At 43.8% G+C, this 21,208-nt stretch overlaps 1 protein-coding gene across 6 annotated transcripts in view; it reads left to right on the forward strand.

Moving 5' to 3' along the window:
- Window positions 1–1,870: 1,870 nt before the first annotated feature.
- The window catches only part of RBPJ (recombination signal binding protein for immunoglobulin kappa J region), a 115,625-nt gene continuing 96,287 nt past the window's right edge, over window positions 1,871–21,208 (forward strand). Inside the window, exons 1-2 of one of the 6 annotated variants that reach the window (XM_001166354.7) lie at window positions 1,871–2,295; window positions 2,822–2,937. In XM_001166354.7, the coding sequence (XP_001166354.2) occupies window positions 2,242–2,295; window positions 2,822–2,937 (170 nt within the window). In that variant the 5' untranslated portion in view covers window positions 1,871–2,241. Of the gene's footprint in view, window positions 2,296–2,564; window positions 3,171–3,436; window positions 3,997–21,208 lie in introns of those variants that run through there. The other 5 variants (XM_054682815.2, XM_517135.8, XM_063809444.1 and 2 more) reach the window with 5 other exon arrangements.

Here is a 21,208-nt window from a genome sequence, read left to right on the forward strand (position 1 = left end):
CTTCCCAAGGTCGCTGGGGCTCTCAGAAGGCCATGATTCCAAATTAGATCAGTGGTCTGGACTAGGCCATGACTGAAATACCTTCTTGGGATGACAGCTCCAAGGAATATGTGCCCCAAGGGCTTTGTCCTCCTCCTGAGCTATCCTGTTCCAAGCCAGACTTGCACTGAGATATTGCACCAAATGGTTTTAAGTCTGTTTTTTTCTGTGTATATAATCAATAGGCAAACACACACACACACACACACACACACACACACACACACCCCTAAAACCTTGAAAACAACTTAAAAACCAGGGTTTCCTCCTATTAGAGAATTCACTGTCCTCCAAATATCAAAATTCAATTCAACTCTACATTTACGGGGCTGTGACGTGAGCAGGAAGACACTGGTTCCTAGATAATGCCAGGCTAAGGCTGGTATAGAAACCACATCAGGGCCAATCTGAAACGTGGCTGATTGAAGAATTTACGTAATCAGGAACTCATTGGATGAATGATCCAAAAGGAAGGGCTGCATTTAAAACAGTAGTCACTATAGCACCTGCCGCAGCAATACGTAAAATGGAATATTGCAATAAAAATACGGAAAGGTGACGGAAAGCAAAAAAGCCATATTAGTGGGAGGAAAAAACAGAAACTGATTTGTAAGATTACTTCAAAAGGCTAAGAAGAGACTGACAAGAAATTTTAAAAATCGTGTCCTTAAACGGGAGCAAGAATCTATACAAGGCAACAAGGCGAGGGCGCAGAGCTGTTTATTTATTTATTTATTTATTTTTCTACCCAGCTCACAGGGCCAGCGGGTAGATTAGAAAGAAAACAACCAATTGCTGCCAGGCGCGGTGGCTCACGCGTGTAATCCCAGCACTTTGGGAGGCCGAGGCGGGCGGATCACGAGGTCAGGAGATCGAGACCATCCTGACTAACATGGTAAAACTCCGTCTACTAAAAAATAGAAAAAATTAGCCGGGCGTGGTGGCGGGCGCCTGTAGTTCCAGCTACTCAGGAGGCTGCGGCAGGAGAATGGCGTGAATCCAGGAGGCGGAGCTTGCAGTGAGCCGAGATCGCGCCACTGCACTCTAGCCTAGGCGACAGAGCAAGACTCCGTCTCAAAAAAAAAAAAAAAAAAAAAGAAACCAATTGCTAAAGTAGAGTAGCTAAGGAATCAGAACTTGTTTCAAAGTAAGCGAAGTAGTGGCCAGACTAGGTGACTCAAGGCATGACTCAAACCCGACTCTGGGGGCTGTCTGTCAGCTCCCGGAGGCGGGGGCGCGGTGTCTAACACGTTTTAGGAAAGTACCAGGCTTGTGGAGGGCGACAGGAAACCTCCCCGGGAGATCGGCCTGGGGCTCCTCCTTCCCTAGAGCCTGACCTCTCACTCTCCGTACAGGCAGCGACTTCCAACCTCCTGGCTTCCCCTTCCTCCGTTCGAGGCTCCCCACCCCTCGTCTTCCATCCAGCGTCACAGGGCGTGTGCGTGTTGTGTGCGAGACGTGGGTCTCCTCCCCCGCCGCCCTCCGCCCCGTGCTCCCAGCCACGCGCCTTCCCGCCCCGCCTCCGCGGCAAGCCGCTCCCTTCCCACCCCGCCCGCGCCCGCCGCCCGCCGCCCGCCGCCCGCCTCCCGGGCACGCGCTGCACGAACGGCGCCCGGAGCTGGTCTAGGCAAACACCTGTCCTGCCTTGGCTCCGCGAGATTTGGGGCGAAAGCTTAGGCAACAGGGGGCACGTTCTCGCGAGGTTTAGGAAATTTCCCACGGCCGTGTTGTGTCTGAGCCGAGTAGTGGAAGGCGGTGGGAAGGAGGTGTAGCGTGAGACTGGACTGCCCGCATTGGGTACATGCGCAGTGCCGCTCGCGCGGCCCGCGCCAATCCTGCAGCGCCTTCAACAGGTTTCGGGCGGCGAATTCCAGTTCTCCGGGTTTTGGGGCTCCCTGCGGGAGGCAGTGCTGGATCTGGGAATCTCTAGGAAAGGAAAGGGCAAAGGAGGGGAAAGATGGGGGGCTGCAGGTAGGAGGAGGGGGCGGGGTTCGGGCCCTTCACCCTGCTGTTCCATGCCCCGTGGGGCCAGGTTTGCCCGGGGGCTTCCGGGATCAGGCCGCCTGAAGCGCGATTCGGGCAGCCGGCAGTGTCCTCGGCTGTGCCAGGCCCTCGGGTGGCCCGGTTCCCTGTGCAGTAGTGGTCTCAACACACACCTGGGCTCACACACGGTGGTGGCTGCGATGGGGTCTTAGAGAGGCCATGCAGCACGCGAGCGGCAAGAGCTTTGATCGGGTCCTCTGGCCAGACTCGGAGGTGGGAGAATGTGGCTCTCAATTCCAAGGCAGTTTTCCCTTCTGGAGAGAACTACTCCGCGCTCTGGCGTGTGTCTGCGAGGTGGCCATTAGGGGTGTCTTTGCTAGAGGCCTTGGCTTGACCTCATTTCACACCCAAGGAGAACGCTAAGGCGAGAGAGCTCAACTGCAAAAGTTTTCCGCTTGAGGAGCTCTGGAAGGGCCTCCTCATTAGCATGGGGGGGTGTAATGAATGAAGACAGTCCCCGACGTGTCACTTGCCCGAACCCCAGACATCTCTGGCGCTCCTGCACCAAACGCCGAGATTAGCATAAAGGAGGAGCCCAGGGAACGTTTGAATGAATGAAAAGAGCTGGGAACCCAGAGTGAGCGGGAAGCCGCTTGGAAAACACCCATTGAGGAGGTGTTTCATCTAGGCCTGTGAAACGCAGCCCATTTTCCCAGGACCCCTCCTCCCTTCTCCTCGGCCCCGCCTCCTGACCCCTCCATTCCTCGTCCCCGTAGTAATCCCCTCCGGTTTTCCTCAGTCTCCACGTACGTCCCTCAAGGCGCGTCCCAAAACCCGGATAACCGGAGCGCTCCCCATGGACCACACGGAGGGCTCGCCCGCGGAGGAGCCGCCTGCGCATGCTCCATCGCCTGGGTAGGTTTCCAGGGAAGGCAGCGAGCAGGATCCCCTAGTCTGCGGGCGGCGCGAGGCGTCTGGCTCTTCGCGGCGGCGGCGAGGGGAAAGGGAGCGCGGGGGCTGGGTGGAATCGAGGAGTGAGGAAAAAGGGAAGGGGCGGGGGAGAGGGACCAGGGAAGGCGTCGGGGGGAATCTCGCGAGGGTTGGAGTTTTGGCGAGAGTTTGTGGAAGATGGCGCCTGTTGTGACAGGGTAAGTCTGAGGGAATCGGAGCGCCGGGAACCGGGAAAGTTGCGGGCGTCTGGCAGCTCACGGCGGGCAGCGGGTTCGGGGGCCGCGGCGCGCTTGGCGTTCGGGGGCCCGCGGGGGCGGCGTCGCGTGCGCCGAGCGCGGCGGCGGCGGCGTGTGGCCGTGCGCTGCCGCTCTGCGCTGCCGTGGCTCAGGCTCCAGCGCGTGAGGGCGGGCGGCGGCGGCGGCGGCGGCGAGGCCGGCGGGTGCGGGCGTGAGTGCGGCCGGGCGCGCGGGGCCCTCGGGCGCCGTGCCTCCCGCGCGCCTCCAGCGGGCTCTGCCTGGGGGCCCCGTGCATCTTTGTTCCTCGCGGCCGTTGTCGCCGCCTCGCCCCGCTAGTGCCCCCGGCCCCGGGCGCTTTGTCTTTCACCGCTACCCCCTGCGACTCTCTATCCCCGGCCCTTTGTTTCGCCGCCTTGGGCGCTTTGTCCGACCCGTGGCGTCCCGCATCCCCTCTCCATCTCCTCCCCTCCGCTGTCCTTCCTCCCGTGCCCCTTTGTTGTGCCACACTCTTGTCGTTAGCCCAGTGACCTGCCACAGCCCGGGCACCAGATTTCTGCCTTAATTGTTCTTCCATTGTCTTTCTCCTGTGGGTCCCCTCTCACCTTTCTGTATGGTCCTGGATCACCCCCCGACGCTTTGTCTCCCCCATCCACGGGCTTATTCTCTCGGCACCCCCTTCCTCTCCCGTCATCGGTTGATTTATCCACAACCCACGGTGTACGTCTGCTGAACTGTCTCAGCCCCGGGGACTCCGTCTGCTGCTTCTAAGTGCACACAAGACTCTACGGTTTGTTGTTGTTTTGTGGGTCTGAAAGATGCATGGGATACTTAGTTTTCTCCTCCGCACCTCTTTTTCTCGGGATTTCTTGTACCCTCCCGCCCCCCTATCGCCACCCCTTTCTCTCGGGATTAAAGCGTCTCCAATTTTCATCGCCGTCTTTTTAGTGCCGTGGGTTGTTTTGCTTGGAAACAGTAGCCTTGGAAAAAGATCTGGTCTCTTGGTGGTTCTTGCGCCCCCCGGCCCCCGCCCCGCTCCTGGTTCCTGACGGCGTAGGCCAAGGGCAGCTGTCTGTCGAAGCTTTGCAATCTAGGCTGCCTGAGGTTGATTGGAGGGTATCGTAGGACGGTTAGGAGGAGGCTCAAGATGTATATATGTGTTTTTCTGTTAGTGTTTGAGAATAGTTTCAGATAGCCACAATGGATATTCATTTGGCGTGTGAGTAGGAGTTGAGTGAATTTCCATGTTAAAAACTTGTGAGTGTTGGGGCGGAGAATTTCAGCATTTTCTAGAAATCTGGATTTAGAATTTATCAGTAACTTCTGCCTCATAAGGAAAAGGAGAGGCATTCCGCTTGGGAATTTTATATAAATGTTTTATTTTTTCTTAATCATTAGATAGTTTACAGTTCTGTGCTTTTTGCTGCTCTGTAGATGCGTGACAACCCTTCTGTCCCATCATTGGGGTTGAAATGAGGACAGCACCGAAGAGTGCAGTTTCTGGTCGATGAATACTGCTTCTAAGATCTTTGTGGAAGATATTAATCAAATGCAGTTAAAAAGTATACGTATAATATGTATATTATATATATATATATACACACACACACACATGTAATAGCCTGTAGTGAGATTATTTTAAAGACACTTCCTAGTGTTAAAGAACCCTTGAAGTGTTTCGAGTTCTTATTGTTTTGGTAATGCTAAAAGCTTGGGGTTGTGTGAATGGGGGTGGGGGGTGTGGTGTGATGTATTCTAATGACTTGAGTTATTCTGGTGCTAGGAATAAGAGTTATTATATTTACCAGGATTACTATGCTGAAGGTATTCTTCAAGAGTTTGTTTTTTTCCTACTGGTTGATCTCTACTTTTAGAAGGTATGTTACCCATAAAATCATTTGGAGTGTCATTTCATTTACAAACTGAAGTTCTACAATAGTAAAGTGTTGTTGATAGGGGACATACGAGATCTACTCTAACGAGTATTGGAGCATTGGAAAATATTTTTTTTTTCTGGCTGTGATTAGAATTAGTAGTTTGAGTTTTAATTAATGGAAAACCATGTTTTCATGATTGATACATAAGTTTTTTTGTGAAAATCTGCAGTCTGGGTCGCTTGAGTGGGTTTTACCAATAATCTTATGTCTCCCTTACTTGTTCTTGTACATAATCATTGTTTTGAAGGTAAAATCTTGAGCTCACTGGTTCTCTGACTGGGAGCAAAGTGTAAATACTGTGTAGTAATGGAAGGTATTTTGCTCTGACTTGTACCTGTAAGAATGATTACACAGACATGATAAAAGCGCTTTTACCATTTGAGTTGCGTTTTTCTTTCTAAATCGTGTAATACTTTTACTTACACGATTGGTGAAATAAAACTGCTTTTAATTAAATTATAACAGCAGCATATTTCGAAATCTGGATGCGTTGTGGCTGGAGAACTTTCATTCTGAGTATTAACTGTTAAAGCTTTAAATTTTATTATCCATGCATATTGCTGATGGATCTGTGAGTATATTTTCAGAAAACAGGAGACTTGCAATATTTTCAAATCTGTACTAATATACACTTGTAGGCATTAGATTTTAAGCAGTTAGGTTTGTTAAAAAGTTATCTGTTGTCCTATACCAACAGATTTCTATCAATGTTTTTTTTAAGTGGGTAAGATCAAAATTGGTTTGGTTGACAGGCCATTCTTGCCAGATGTAATTCATTAAATAACCTTTGGCACCCTTGATGGGTAAGGCATTAGGAAAAAATTGTTTCGTTTGAAAGTTATTACACATCTCGTTCTTCTGTTCATTTTTAGAAATAAGACCCAGGACTTGGCTTTAAAGCATTATTTTGCATTTTGCTTCCTCCTAATACTAAATTTCATGTTATTTCAACTAGGGGCAGTATTTTCTCATGGATTGACTAAAAGTTGTTATTTTTGGCATCTGGCTTTGTGATTATTTCCAAGTTACTCTACTTCCCCTGGGCCAGTTTCCTAACTATGTAGTAAAATGGGAATTATAATAACTTGCCACATCTGCACGGGATTGCTGTGCCTTAAGATTCGCAGAGAGCATCCTTGGATGAAAACTGTGGGGAAGGTCTAGGAATTGTTACTGAAATAAGCTAATGTAAAGTAGGTCATATTTTATAGGAAGTCAAATAGGAGGTTTTTAAGTTCTTGGCAAGACACAGTAGCGATAGTGGGATTTTTTAAAATCCCAAATATGTATTATAATATGGGTAATAAAACAGATACCTTTATTTCTGCCCCCCATAAACTTATAGGGAAAGAGACAAATAAAACAAATTACAGGGTGATGTGTCGTGTGTGTGTGTGTGTGGGGGGGGGGTGGGTGTGTGGTGTAAGAGATTGAAGTTCTGTCAAACTCAAATGTAATAACATTATAAAATTATGGGATGCCTTTCCTCTTTTGTTTTCTGCATGTAGCAATATTCTATTTATTTATTTTATTTTATTTTTTGAGACAGGGTCTCACTCTGTGGCCAGGCTGGAGTTCAGTGGCACAATCTTAGCTCACTGCAACCTCCACCTCCTGGGTTCAAGCGATCCTCGTGCCTTAGCCTCCTGAGTAGCTGGGATTACCAGCGTGCACCATCACACCTGGCTAATTTTGTATTTTTAGTAGACATGGGGTTTCGCCATGTTGGCCAGGCTGATCTCAAACTCCTGACCTCAAGGGATCTGACCACCTTGGCCTCCCAAAGTACTGGGATTACAGGGGTGAGCCACCATGCCTGGCCTGCATGTAGTAATATTTAACAAATGGTAGTACAACATGCTTTCACTGGACTCTAAGCCAAGTCTGTTAATAGCAGTGATTAATTTTAAATATGCCTTATATTTTTTAGTGCTTTGTTATTTGCTCTTAAGAATAAATTCTAATAACCATGACTATAATTTCAGATTTGACTCTTGGCCTTAGAAAAGTGTTTTGCATTTGAGGAACACTCTGTAGATACGTATTGACTGAATGAAACCTGTTGCTTCTCTGTTCTTGGTAGATGATACCATATTCCGTTTGGTTCCCAAAGCCACGATTCCTAATTCCTCTCTCACCAGCCTTTACATTTAATTACTGAGAACTGATCATTTTTCCTTCTAAAAAATCTCTTGAATCTGTTTCCCTTATCCTCACTGCCGAAGTTCATGCTGTCATTTCTCACCTGGTTTACTGTGACGTACTGACAGCCTCTTTCTGCTTCTAGAGTCACCACCTTTATCCAGCTTCTACATGTAGCAGAGCAGTCTTTCTAAAGAGCAAATCTGATCACTGCTTAATCTAAAAACCTTTCAATGGCTCCCCCTAGCAGCGTTCATTAAGAGAGGCAACAGAGTGGAGGGTTATGAGCTCACATTTAGTGTTTAATCTGAACTGGGTTCCAATTCTGTCTCTGGCACTTAAAACCCCTGCCAGTTAAAACCCCTGTAACATTGACAAGTTAATCTCTTTATCAATTGCAAGATAATTATTCCTAACTCAGAAAGTTGTTGTGAAGATTAAATGAGATAATGTATGAAAGCATTTAGCAGAATTCCTGGCATGTAGCAAGTGCTCAAAAGATGTTAGCTACTGTGGCGCATAGGATCCTCCATAACTATTTCATCTGTCTCTTCTCCAGCTGAGTTGTTTGCCATTTTCTCTCCATAATCAGTGCTTCAGTCATATTAAAGTATTTTGACATCTCTGCATGAGCCCAGCAGTTTAATGCGTTCTTGTGTATGAAAAGTAATGATCCTTAGTAGGTTATTTCTCAAGACTAAGGAAATATTCTAACCAGATCTACCAGACTACAGTTGGTGCCTGGCTGTATAAATACTGTATATTTAATACAGTATTAAATGCTGTATATAATTCTCTTGGAAGCATGATACTAAGTTGTAATTATCACACCCAAATATTGTCACTTGGTGGCAGGTATCATTTATATTCTTATACTTAGAAGATTGTCTATCACATGATAGAGAGTCAGCAAAAAGAATTTTTGAACATAGGATTCAGTGCTTTGAAATCTTGGTGCAACATGGTTCATGTGGCACAATTTTATAATTGTGTGTGTGCTTGTGTGTATACAGTATATGTGTGTCTAATTCATATATATGTATAATTTATATATAGGTATTTGACTTTGGTTCTGTAAGGAGTAATTGCTGAAGTACCCAGAGGAATTGATATTTTCAGCCACAAGCAGTCTCATAGCCCCTGAGAACATTATAGTAAGGCTCTTAGGCAAAAGTTTTTTTTTTTTGATTATTAGAAAATACTACATTATATTTGTATAAAACTGACAAGTTTAAATTTCACTTTTGTTTTCTATATGATTGGCTGTCAGTGTCTATCAAAAGATTCCATTATTTTTAACTGTTTTCAGTACTAGATGGCTAGGGATGTATGTTAGATTAAACCGTAGAACACTGTAGACTGCTTTTTGGGGAATCCATGCCATAGAACCAAATAATAAGTTGATAATCTACATGGAGACTCAGGTCTCATGGACATATTACTTACAGATAATTTCTTTAAGCTTCAGGTTCTACCTCTATAAAATAGGGGATGATAATTTTATCTGTCAGGCACATTGTGACTGTCAAATAAGGTAAATTTTGTGAAATAAGGTCAAATGAAACAGTGTATGTGTAAGTGACTTGTAAACAGTAAAGCATTCTATACAAATATTTTAATTACTATAAGAATCAGTTTCCTCTGGTAACCTTTCATCTTGAGCAGGGCTCAAGATGGACTTTTTATACTGCAAGCTGTGGTTTTGTGGGTCATGTTTTAGGAAGGCAGCAATGTATTTGGTGCAGAGGACCGCAACCCTTGAAATATGTGCTTTGGCATTTTAAGCAGACATATTTGTTAAATTACTGCTTGACCACGAATGTTGTCATTGAGTCACCCCCAGCTTTTTGGGGTCTATTTCTTACTGCTCTCTTCTCTGCTTGGGCAGCTGTAACAATGTAGGAATGTTGAATGTCTAGCTGCTACTATCTCTCAGACTCTTATCCTGCCCACAGTTCTGTATGCCTCTTAGGCCTGGCACAACATCATGGTGTTGCTTTTGCCTCATTAGACCTGCTGCTTAAGGGAATTAAATGATACCCTAATGGTCTAAAAAGGGTCATGTATTTCCGAACATGTCATATTTACTGTAGGAGGTTGGGGAAGGCGTCACAGGCACTGTAAGTGGTAGTAATTACCTATCCGTATAGATATTTGTGTAATTTTGTTGTGTTGAGACAATGCATAATGGTAAGTTTGAGAGCTTTTCAGTCATATTGGTGAAGTTTACGGCAATCTTGGGAATATTTATACTATTTTAAGTTTACAAAAAATAAAATATAGAAAACACATTTTTTTAATGCATTCTGAGTTGCAAAAGCCTTGCAATGAAAACTGCATCTATTTGATGTGAAGCAGAATACACTAGAGAATCAAGTTGACCCTGGAGGGTTTTTTTTTTTTTTTTTTTTGTATTCAGTAGTCTTAGCCTAAGAGCTAATGATTATCTGTGCATTGTTAATGAGATGATAATCAGAGTTGTAAGTGATAAGAATAGTTTCTCATAAAAAGTTTACATAACAGGAGAAAAAATATTTAATGTTGGGCGCAGTAGCTCAGGCCTGTAATCCCAGCACTTTGGGAGGCTGAGGCAGGAGGATGGCCTGAGCCCAGGAGTTGGAGGCTGCAACGAATGGTGATCATGCCACTGTACTCCAGCCTGGGTGATAGAGAAAGACCCTGTCTCAAAAAAAGAAAAGTTTTTCACTCTATAAAACTTTTTTATAAGTATGATACTGTGTTATAGAAGTACAGTATTGCTTTATGAAATATAAATGTAATATTGTAGTTTTTTTTAAATAATGTGAACAGTTTATTTGGACATAGCTTAATTTCCTCCAGTGCAAACTAGCTTTAGACTGGTTTGCATAAATAGAACAAAGGTATATGTTCCCTTTTGGAAAACTGCAGATCTGCAAAGATTGTGCCTGATTTTGCCAGCATGTTTTTTCACATCTTTTTTTTTTTTTAATTTGATAAAATTTTTCATGCAAAAAATTACCTAGTTCTGTACAAAGCTCCTAATCCATACACCATTTGGAGTAAGCAGAAACACTGGGGTCCTAAAACATGTAGGAGGGGTGTTAAGGAAAATGTTAATAGTATAACCATGCTTTAGTGGCTCTCCTTTTAGTATTGTTTTAATAACAATATATTTATTAAATAAGCAGTTGAACACTTATTAGGTATAAGACACTCTTTGTGCTGGTCCTATAAAGATGGCTAAGAAATGGTTTGGTGAAGCTCATGACTTGGTAGAGTGTACACAGGTGATTATTGTGTAAGGGAGATTATGGTAAGTGCTGTAACCGATATTTAGTGTTGGTGGGAACACAGATGTAAATGATTATCTTCAGTTAGAGGGGAGTTCATAGAAAAGGTGAGAGTTGATAGGGAGTGATGGGAAATTAAGCTGGAAAAGTAATTGGGAGCCTCTTGGAAGACCTTGAGTGCTAACCTGATTATTTGGTTTTTTGGCTGGTTGGTGTTTTTTAGAGACAGTCTCATTGCTCTGTTGCTCAGCCTGGAATACAGTGGCACAGTCGTACTTCACTGCAGCCTCAACCTCCTGGGCTCAAGGGATCCTCCTGCCTCACCCTCCCCAGTTGCTAGGACTATAGGTGTGTGCCACCAAACCCAGGTGTGCGCCAGCAACCCCAGCTAATTTAAAACATTTTTTTTGTACAGACAGCCTTGCTATGTTTTCCAGGCTGGTCCAGAGCTCCCGGGCTCAAGTGATCCTTCTGCCTTGGTCTCCCAATGTGGTGTGATTATGGATGGCCTAAGGTGATTATTTGAATATTAATCAGGGATACAGAGGACAAGGGTAAGGTATTGAGGTTTTTGTTTGTTTGTTTGTTTTGACGGAGTTTTGCTCTGTTGCCCAGGCTGGAGTGCAATGGTGCGATCTTGGCTCACCGCAACATCTGCCTCCCGGGTTCAAGTGATTCTCCTGCTTCAGCCTCCCGAGTAATTGGGGTTACAGGCATGCGCCACCACGTTCAGCTAATTTTGTATTTTCAGTAGAGACGGGGTTTCTCCATGTTGGTGAGACTGGTCTCGAACTCCTGACCTCAGGTGATCCACCCGCCTCAGACTCCCAAAGTGCTAGGATTACAGGCATGAGCCACCGTTCCTGGCGGCGTTGAGGGTTTTAAGATGAGGTAGGGCTGGATGTAAACAGTGTAAAATAGATTGGAATTGGTGGACACCATAAGAGAAATATAATCAAAATCTGATTTTGGTGGTGGGCCTAGGAATGAATAGGCCAAGAAGCTCTTTTTGAGGCAGGGTGATGTAGGGAACTTGGGAATAATTGTACTGTAAGTCACTAAAATAAGTTTGTGGCTATGAGCATTTCACTTAAGCTAGGTTTTTTCCTTTGTCTAAAAAATGGAAGAAAATAATACTTCTTGGTATTGATGTGAGGATTAATAAGAGATAGAAAATGCCGACCGGGCCGGCAGGGCGCGGTGGCTCACGCTTGTAATCCCAGCACTTTGGGAGGCCGAGGCGGGCGGATCACGAGGTCAGGAAATCGAGACCATCCTGGCTAACACGGTGAAACCCTGTCTCTACTAAAAATACAAAAAATTAGCCGGGCGTGTTGGCAGGCGCCTGTAGTCCCAGCTACTCGGGAGGCTGAGGCAGGAGAATGGCGTGAACCCGGGAGGCGGAGCGTGCAGTGAGCCGAGATCGTGCCACTGCACTCCAGCCTGGGCGACAGAGCGAGACTCTGTCTCAAAAAAAAAAAAAAAAAAGAAAATGCCTAGCTTGGCTCTGGTAATAGTAGGTGCTCAATAAATAGGTTCTCCTTACCCCTTTTCTGAAGTGTGGAATTTAAAGGATAAGATGGGAGTGGGGTACACCCCCTTCAGAAGGGAGGGTAGGAAAAAACCTGAAATTAAAACCTGGGTGATAAAATAATCAGAAAAGGAAAAGTTCTGAGTAAGGTGAACAGATTTAAGAGAACCTTCTTAACAAAGTGTTGTGCTTATTGTAGGTCTTTAATAAATGCTGGATGCTTATTTTTGCATACTTCTGTTACACTTAACATTGTTCTGCAATTATATAAATTTATCTGTTATTGATTGTTTAATCTGTCAGTGAGCTTCATAAGAAAAGGAGCAATTATTTTACTTACCTTGCACAATTGTGGAGCACCTACCATCTGCCAGAATGTTATTTGCTGGATGAATATGGCTTGAGCAGATTTGGTAATATATAACACTTGCCACTAGGTGGCTCTTGGTCTTGATAAAGCTGACATTCAGCATAGATAGATAGGTTTTTCTACCTAGAAACCCACGTAGAAACTGACCCCCGGATTATATTCACTTTTTTGCCTTTTCTGTACCTATATTTTTTGAAGTGGAATATGAAACACATATCATATAGAAAACTCATTTAGACTGTTGAAAATTAGAAAAGTGTAATGCCTTTAGAATATGTCCTGTAGAAAGAAGCAGAATGGAAGCTCAATGAAATTCACAAGTGAACAAAGCACATTTCCCCATCTCTCAATGTGCTTAAAGTGAAGCATGATGGTTTGATTTTAGGCATTGTTTTTTGTTGTTATGACTGCGTAAATTGCTTTAAAGGAAGATATTGTGAGGATTTGTTTCTCAGAGGATTTGATGAACGATGATGAAGCGTGGTGTGTACTGATGCTAGGCTATGATTCTGTGTGCTCTTATTTGTATTGTACTCTTCCTGTTGAGAAGTAACATACCATCGAATGGTAACTTACATAACATAGAAAGGTAACTACATCCTGTGTGACACGTGTGATATATATTATTAAATCCATTAGATTCAGGAAATTTTAGAGCCGGAGAAGACCTTACTAATCATATATCCTAAAAGTACCCATTCATTTACACAGACAGGTTAGATAATGGCTGAGACACATTCAGTGACTGAGCTAGTTCCTGGTTTGTTTTAGGGGGAGGGGAAGGCCTATGTTAGTCTTTTGTTTTTGAAACAGGGTTTGCTGTCACGTAGGCTAGAATGCAGTGGTGCTGTCATGGCTCGCTGCAGCCTCAATCTCCCGAGCTCGTAATCTTCCCACTTGAGCTTTCTGAGTAGTTGGGACTAGGTGCACGCCACCATGCCTAGCTGGGTTTTGTAGAGACGGAGTTTTGCCATGTTGCCCAGGCTGATCTTAAACTTCTGGGCTTAAGGGATCTGCTGGCCTCAGCCTTCCAAAGTGCTGGGATTACAAGTGTGAACCCCTGTACCCAACGTTATGTTTTTTTTTTCCCATACCTTTCTATTTATCTCACTCAGCTGCCTTTTAATGTTACATGCATTTTTAAAAAATAGCCCTTTTTCTCATATGTGCAGACTTAGAGCAAGACTGTAAATCCCTCAGCTCCCAAGCCTTGATGGGTAGAGTGCGGCAGCCAGTGTTGCTTCATTAAATGGTCAGCTCGGAGCCTGCCTGCTCTTTCCTCGTTTGCTGTGTTCCTGTTTTTGGTGCTGCTTATGATCTTTGTCTTGTATTTCTAACTGACCAGGTGGCCTCTTCAGGAACATAGTTGTCCTCCTCACTGCACACCTCCTTATCCACTCTGCTTCAGTTGCTCCTACTCGAGAACTGGCTGGACGCAGTTACCTCTGGCTTACTCCAGTCTCTGCCTCTTTTCTCTCTAGCTTCTTGGTTATGCCACCTGCAATAAATTGCAGCTGGCTGTTTCCACAGCCTCTGGAAGGGAAGATGGAAGGACAGAGGAGAGTGAAAAGAAAGAAGGCTGTCATACAGGGAAGAGAGGCTACAACTTGAAATTTTATACTGAAAGATGATCTGGTTTATGAACATGATGATGATGTGTGTAGTGAATTTTTTCTAGTGTATATGCCAAGGCAATATTATTCTCTTGACTATGGGATTCATTAAGTCTGTTGTATCTGTCATCCATGCTTATCCACATGTCAAGGAAGTGAATTAATTTCAGCATTCCAAAGATAGTAGTGATAGTATATGGTAATTTACTTACAGCTTATAATAATGAGTGTCATTATTTGATTAAATGGATATTACTAATTAATGGGAGTTGCCATGTCACTATTGTAATGTTAAAAAAAAAAAAAGACCTTTCAGAGGTTATTTCATAATTATTGGTAAGTAAGCCATTCTTTGTCCTGGCCTTCCTCCCATGTATTCAATGTGATATGTACACTTTGCACACAGGATTTACTGACATGTCATTTACTTAAACAACAGTTTCTTAGGTACCCTAAGTCCTGGAAATTGTCAGTTGCTTAAATAATTAAATACAAATAAATCAACTGTCCACCTAAGCTACCATATACATTTTTGTTTAAATTCTAATGTAATTTAAAAGGCATTTATTTAATTTTTAGCTTGTTTTCATAGTTATTTCAGGGAAATGACCATCTTGATATGGAAATTTTTCTTAGAAATTAATTGATTTCACATCTGTATAAAATAATCATCTTGTTTATTTTTCTTGTTGGAAAAGTAATGTTTGTTATAAGAAATTCAGAAGTTATTTATTTACTTCTTGAGACAGGGTCTCGCTTTGCTACCCAGACTAGAGTGCAGTGGTGCCATCATATCCCACTGAAGCCTGAAACTCCTGGACTCAATCCTTCCATGTCAGCCTCCCAGGTAGCTAGGGCTACAGACACTCGCCACCAGTCTTGGCTAATTTTTGTATTTTTTGTAGAGACGGAGTCTCTCACTGTGATGCCCAGGCTGGTTTCAAACTGCTGGTCTCTGGTGATCCTCCCACTTTAGCCTCCCAAAGCACTGGGATTACCAGCATGAGCCACCATGCCTGGCCTCAAAAGTTAAGTATATTGTGTAAAGTGAGCCACTATAGTCTTATACCAGGAAATAATCACTGTTAACAATTGGGAGTACCTTTGACCCTTGAACAACACAGATTTGAACTGAGTGGGTCCACTTATATGTGGATTTTTTTCCTCCAAACTTGGATGGAAAATACAGTATTCATGGGATGCAAGAATAGTGTATATGGAGAGCTGACTGCCGGTCTTGAGTATGTGTGGATTTTGAGGTATGGGAGGATCCTGCAAGCAATCCCCTGCGGATACCAAGGAACAACGATATATTTCTTAATTTAAAGAAATGGAAACGCTGACATTCTATTCTATTTTAAAAATTTCAATAGTTTTGCAAACATAATATTAAAGGTGCCAGGGAGCTAACACTTTGTTGAATATCTACTCAGTCCTCAACTACAATATGAGGGAAGTGGTATCTCTATCTATTAGATTACTTTAAATGAATTTCCAGGAAATAAACTTATTTTTAAAGTTACACTTGATTAGACTAGTCTTTGGGCTCAAAGTTTCTCTGAAGTAGTGTAATGTATCTTTAGGTAAAAATTTTGTATTTCATTTTTAAAAAGTTTTTTAAATTAAAAAAAAATTTTTTTTTGAGATGGGCGTCTCACTCTGTTACCCAGGCAGACTTTGAAATTTTGGGCTCAAGCATTCTTCCTGCCTCATCCTCCTGAGTACCTGAGATTACAGGCATGCATCATTGTGCCTGGCTTAATTTTATTTATTTCTTGGGATAGGATCTTACTGTGTCACCCAGGCTGGAATACAGTGGCAAAATCACAGCTCACTGTAGCCTCGACCTCCCAGGCTCAAGTGATCCTCCTGCCTCAGCCTGCCAAGTAGCTGGGACTACAGGCTTGCACTACCATGCCTGCCTAATTTTTATTTTTATTGTAGAGACAGGGTCTCCAACACCTGGGCTCAAGCGATCCTTCTGCCTTGGCCTCCCAAAGTGCTAGAATTATAGTTGTGAGCCACTGTACATGGCTCGGACATAATTTTTAAAATAATTTTGTCAGGGCATCCCTGGGATGTTGTTCTATCAGTTAATCCAACTTTTCTGCCTTTTTTTTTTTTTTTTGATGGAGTCTCGCTCCGTCGCCCAGGCTGGAGCGCAGTGATGCTATCCTGGCTCACTGCAACCTCTGCCTCCCAGGTTCAAGCAGTTCTTCTGCCTCAGCCTCCCGAGTAGCTGGGATTATAGGCGCCCACCACAATGCCCAGCTAATTTTTGTATTTTTAGTAGAGGTGGAGTTTCACCACGTTGGCCAGGTTGGTTTCGAACTCCTGACCTCAAGTTGATCTGCCTGCCTTGGCCTTCCAAGGTGCTGGGATTACAGGAATGAGTCACCATGCCTGGCCCAACTTTTCTGCTTTGTATTTTCTCTTTTTTTTTCTAATATTCCTTTTTCGCCTACAGACCAATTTTTAGGTTTTTAAATTCTGTATACATCCTGTGTGGCCTTGGGCAAGTTACTTAATTGCATTGCAACTTAAGTTTTCCCTTTTGTACAAAGGAGAGCATACATGAGAATTCTTCTGAGGATCAAACGTGTGTATGCAAAGGGGCTGCAAGACTAGTCCTGGTCTATAAGGATTGCTTAACGTCCGTTTCCTTTCTTAACTCAAGCTACTGCCATGTCTTTTATTCATCTCTTGACTTGGTCTTGTTTTTATTTTCCCTTATGCTTACATATTAAAACCTGATTTTCACCCCAGGCCATCAGTAAATAACCTCCTTTTACCAGACCCCCAAACCTCATTTCAGTCATCAGCCTATTTCATTTTTCTGCATCTTGTGTTTTGTTTTGTTATGTTATGTCTTTATTCTTGACTAACAAGCTACTATCTCCACTTCTTGATTATTCCATCTTCTCTTTGCTACTTCTCTTCCAATCTTAAGTATTGTGATTTGCAGTTTTTGTCTTCCTCTTGCTGTATTCTTTGACTTTATGTCTGTGTCATTAGTGTGGATGTTTAGATTCGCATTTTAAAAATTCCTACTGGTTGTTCTGCAGGCTCATTAAACTTGCCTTTTCCAAAACAACTTGTTCTTTTTACCACCTGTATCTGTGATACCATCCTATAAAATAGACTTGATATCTGTTATAGTGCTGTTGTCCATCTGGCTGCCACAGGTAAACGTTAACTTCAGTAACTTCCTTATTTCCTCCCACTATCAGTTTTTCTTATTTTCTTCTTCTTCTTATTATTGTTTTTGAGATGAAGTTTTGCTCTGTCACCCAGGCTGGAGTGCAGTGGCGTGATCTCGGCTCACTGGAACCTCCGCCTCCCGGGTTCAAGTGATTCTCCTGCCTCAGCCTCCTGAGTAGCTGGGACTACAGGCGTGTACCACCACGCCCGGCTGATTTTTTGTATTTTAGTAGAGACAGGGTTTCACCATGTTGGCCAGGATGGTCTCGATCTCCTGACCTCGTGATCCACCCGCCTTGGCCTCCCAAAGTGCTGGGATTACAGGTGTGAGCCACCGTGCCCGGCCTGCATCCATTATTTCTTATCAGATATTCTGCGTTCTCTTCTTTTTGCTCGCTGCCATTGCCTTACTCTCCAGGCTGCTTCATCTCATAGTTAGACTATTGTCACAGCCATGTCAACTTCCCCAGCCCACATATGCTTACTTCTTTTTTTTGAGCCGGAGTCTGGCTCTGTCTCCCATGCTGGAGTGCAGTGCTGCGATCTCGGCTCACTGCAGCCTCCACCTCCTGGGTTTTACGCCATTCTCCTGCCTCAGCCTCCTGAGTAGCTGGGACTACAGGCATGCACCACCTACGCCCGGCTAATTTTTTTTGTATTTTCAGTAGAGATGGGGTTTCACTGTGTTAGCCAGGATGGTCTCGAACTCCTGACCTTGTGATCCACCCGCCTCGGCCTCCCAAAGTGCTGGGATTACAGGCATGAGCCACCACGCCCGGCAATGCTTACTTCTTTAGTCTGTAGTTTTGGTGTTTGTTCTGCATGTGAGTATTTGGGGGTTTGTAGGGGGACCTGGTCACCTAATTTTGTTGTAAATGGTGCCCACAGATTTTGATTTTGCTATCTTAGTTATGGCTCTTTTATGTGGGAGAGATTGGAAAGCTATGCTGCTGCCAGTGTTACCCTAAAATCCTGTCTAAATATCATCAGACAAATACATATTAATTGTAGGCTAAATCGATGCAAAGTGAGTAAGACAGTTCGCTAGATCCCAGCTCCCAGAGATATGCATGCATGTTTACAATGGAGTAAATTTCCTTCCAAACTCTAGTTCTTTTCTTGACATGCTCATGTCTGTTTCTTGCATTGAGAAAGGAAGAGTTATGGTTACTATTTCTATGAAAGATTATTTAGAGATCTAGGTACTGTGGCTTGTAATCCCAGCCATCCCAGAGGCTGAGGTGGAAGGATTGCTGGATGGCAGATTTGGAGGCTGAGGAAGGATAGCTGGAGATTAGGAGTTGGAGACCAGTCTGGGCAACATAGGAAGACCCCATCTCTTAAAACAAAACAAAACAAAACAAAACAAGTGTTGCGTGTGTCTGTAGTCCTACCTACTTGGGAGGCTGAGGCTGGAGGATCACTTAAGCCCAGGAGTTTGAGATTGCAGTGAGCTATGATTAAACCACTGCACTCTAGCATGGGTGGTAGAGCAAGACCTTGTTTCTTTACCAAAAAAAAAAAAAAAAAAAAAAACTTCTTTAGAAATTTAAGTAAGCTTTTGATGTTTTCACATACATTAAAGGATATGGGTAGGTTTTTCTCTTTAAAACACTGTATACGTAGTTTTTTTCTCCTGATAACAAAAATAACAAAATATAAAAAGGAAAAAACATAATTCTACCAAAACACATTAACATTTTAAGGTATATTTATCCTTTCAAAGTTAAAAATAACTTTTACCACCTCCCTAAATTATAAATATATTGTAAAAAAGCCTAAATGGTAGCGTAGTGCTTCCTTGCTTCTGCCCCTGATGGTCTTTGTTTAGCGTTTTTTGTTTGTTTGTTTGTTTTTTGAGACTGAGTCTCGCTCTGTCGCCCATGGGCGATCTCTGCTCACTGCATCCTCCGTCTCCCGGGTTCAAGCGATTCTCCCGCCTCAGCCTCCTGGGTAGCTGGGATTACAGGCGACAGCCACCATGCCCAGCTAATTTTTTTTTTTTTTTTTTTTTTTTTTTAAATAAAGACAGGGTTTCACCCTGTTGGCCAGGGTGGTCTTGAACTCCTGACTTCAGGTCGTCCTCCTGCCTTGGCCTCCCAAAGTGCTGGGATTACAGACGTGAGCCACCGCACCCAGCCTGTTTAGTGTTTGATGCATAGTATTTTTTAGATGGCTATTGAATAAATGTAAATGCGTACATAATCTTTTCTAATCTTGTTCTTCTATCTGTCCGTCCTCCTTTCCTCTACATAAATTGAATTATACCGGCCGGGCGCGGTGGCTCACGCCTGTAATCCCAGCACTTTGGGAGGCCGAGGTGGGCGGATCACGAGGTCAGGAGATCGAGACCATCCTGGCTAACACGGTGAAACCCCGTCTCTACTAAAAATACAAAAAAATTAGCCGGGCGTGGTAGCGGGCGCCTGTAGTCCCAGCTACTCGGGAGGCTGAGGCAGGAGAATGGCGTGAACCCGGGAGGCGGAGCTTGCAGTGAGCCGAGATCGCGCCACTGCACTCCAGCCTGGGCGACAGAGCGAGACTCCGTCTCAAAAAAAAAAAAAAAATAATAATAATAATAATAATAATAAATTGAATTATACCAATTCAGCAGCATATTGTTCTTCTTGTTGCTTGGGTGGTTAAACAGTATCTCTTCCGTAGCTCTGGCTATCCATAGGTGTGGCTCCCCATGCTTACTGGCTGCTTTGAGGTTGTTTCCAACTTTTTATTTTTTTATACTGCTGCCACAAACATATCTGTGCATGTGTGAAGGTAACCAATATCTTGATACCTTTAAGTGGAATCACTGTTTTTTCCATGAGGTTATTGGCCATTTGTATTTTCCTTGTGAAATATATACTTATAATTCTTTATCCTTTTTTTTTTTTTTTGAAGGACAGGGTCTCACTCTGTCACCCAGGCTGGAGTGCAGTGCTACAGTCATAGCTCACTGCAGCCTCAACTTCATGGGCTCAGGCAATCCTCCTCCCTCACCCTCCCCAGTAGCTGAGACCACAAGCATGTGCCACCAGGCTTGGCTAATTTTTAAGTTTTTGATAGAGCAACTCACCACGTTGCCCAGGCTGTCTATTCATTTATGTCTTTTCTCATTTTGTATATAAGCACTTTTATTTTCCACATATTACTTTTGTCAATTCTATGGTTTTTTCCCTAGTTTTTCATTTGTCATTCATTTTTATTTATTTTTTGTCATACAGGAGTTAAAATTTTTAGGTAGTCAGATTTGTAGTTTTTCTTTTGGCTTTGTGTTTTTTTGTTTTTTTTTTTTCATCTTCCTCACCCTAACATTATGGAAACATTCTTATATGTTTTTTTCTTTCTTTCTTTCTTTTTTTTTTTTTGAGATGGAGTGTTGCTCTGTTGGTAGGCTGGAGTGCAGTGGCGCAATCTCGGCTCACTGCAACCTCCGCCTCCCGGATTCAAGCAATTCTCCTGCCTCAGCCTCCCGAGTAGCTGGGACTACAGGTGTGCGCCACCATGCCCAGCTAATTTTTGTATTTTTAGTAGAGACAGGGCTTCACCATGTTGGCCAGGATGGTCTCAATCTCTTGACCTCGTGATCTGTCCGCCATGGCCTCCCAAAGTGCTGGGATTACAGGCGTGAGCCACTGCGCCGGGCCTCATGTTACATGTATTTTTCTTCCATGTGCTCTTTTATAGTTTAAAAATCGATGTATCTCTTTAACCCTTCTGGAAGTTTGGCTTTTTTGTTTGTTTTGGTGTGTGTTACATAATGTAGGCTCTAACTTTTTTTTTTTTTTTTTTGAGATAGAGTCTCACTCTGCCTCCCAAGCTGGAGTGCAGTGGCACGATCTTGGCTCCCGGAAACCTCCGCCTCCCAGGTTTAAACAGTTCTCTGCCTCAGCCTCCTGAGTAGCTGGGATTACAGGTGCCTGCCACCCTGCCCGGCTA

The sequence above is a fragment of the Pan troglodytes genome, chromosome 3, assembly GCF_028858775.2.
Source record: "Pan troglodytes isolate AG18354 chromosome 3, NHGRI_mPanTro3-v2.0_pri, whole genome shotgun sequence".
NCBI lineage: Eukaryota > Metazoa > Chordata > Mammalia > Primates > Hominidae > Pan > Pan troglodytes.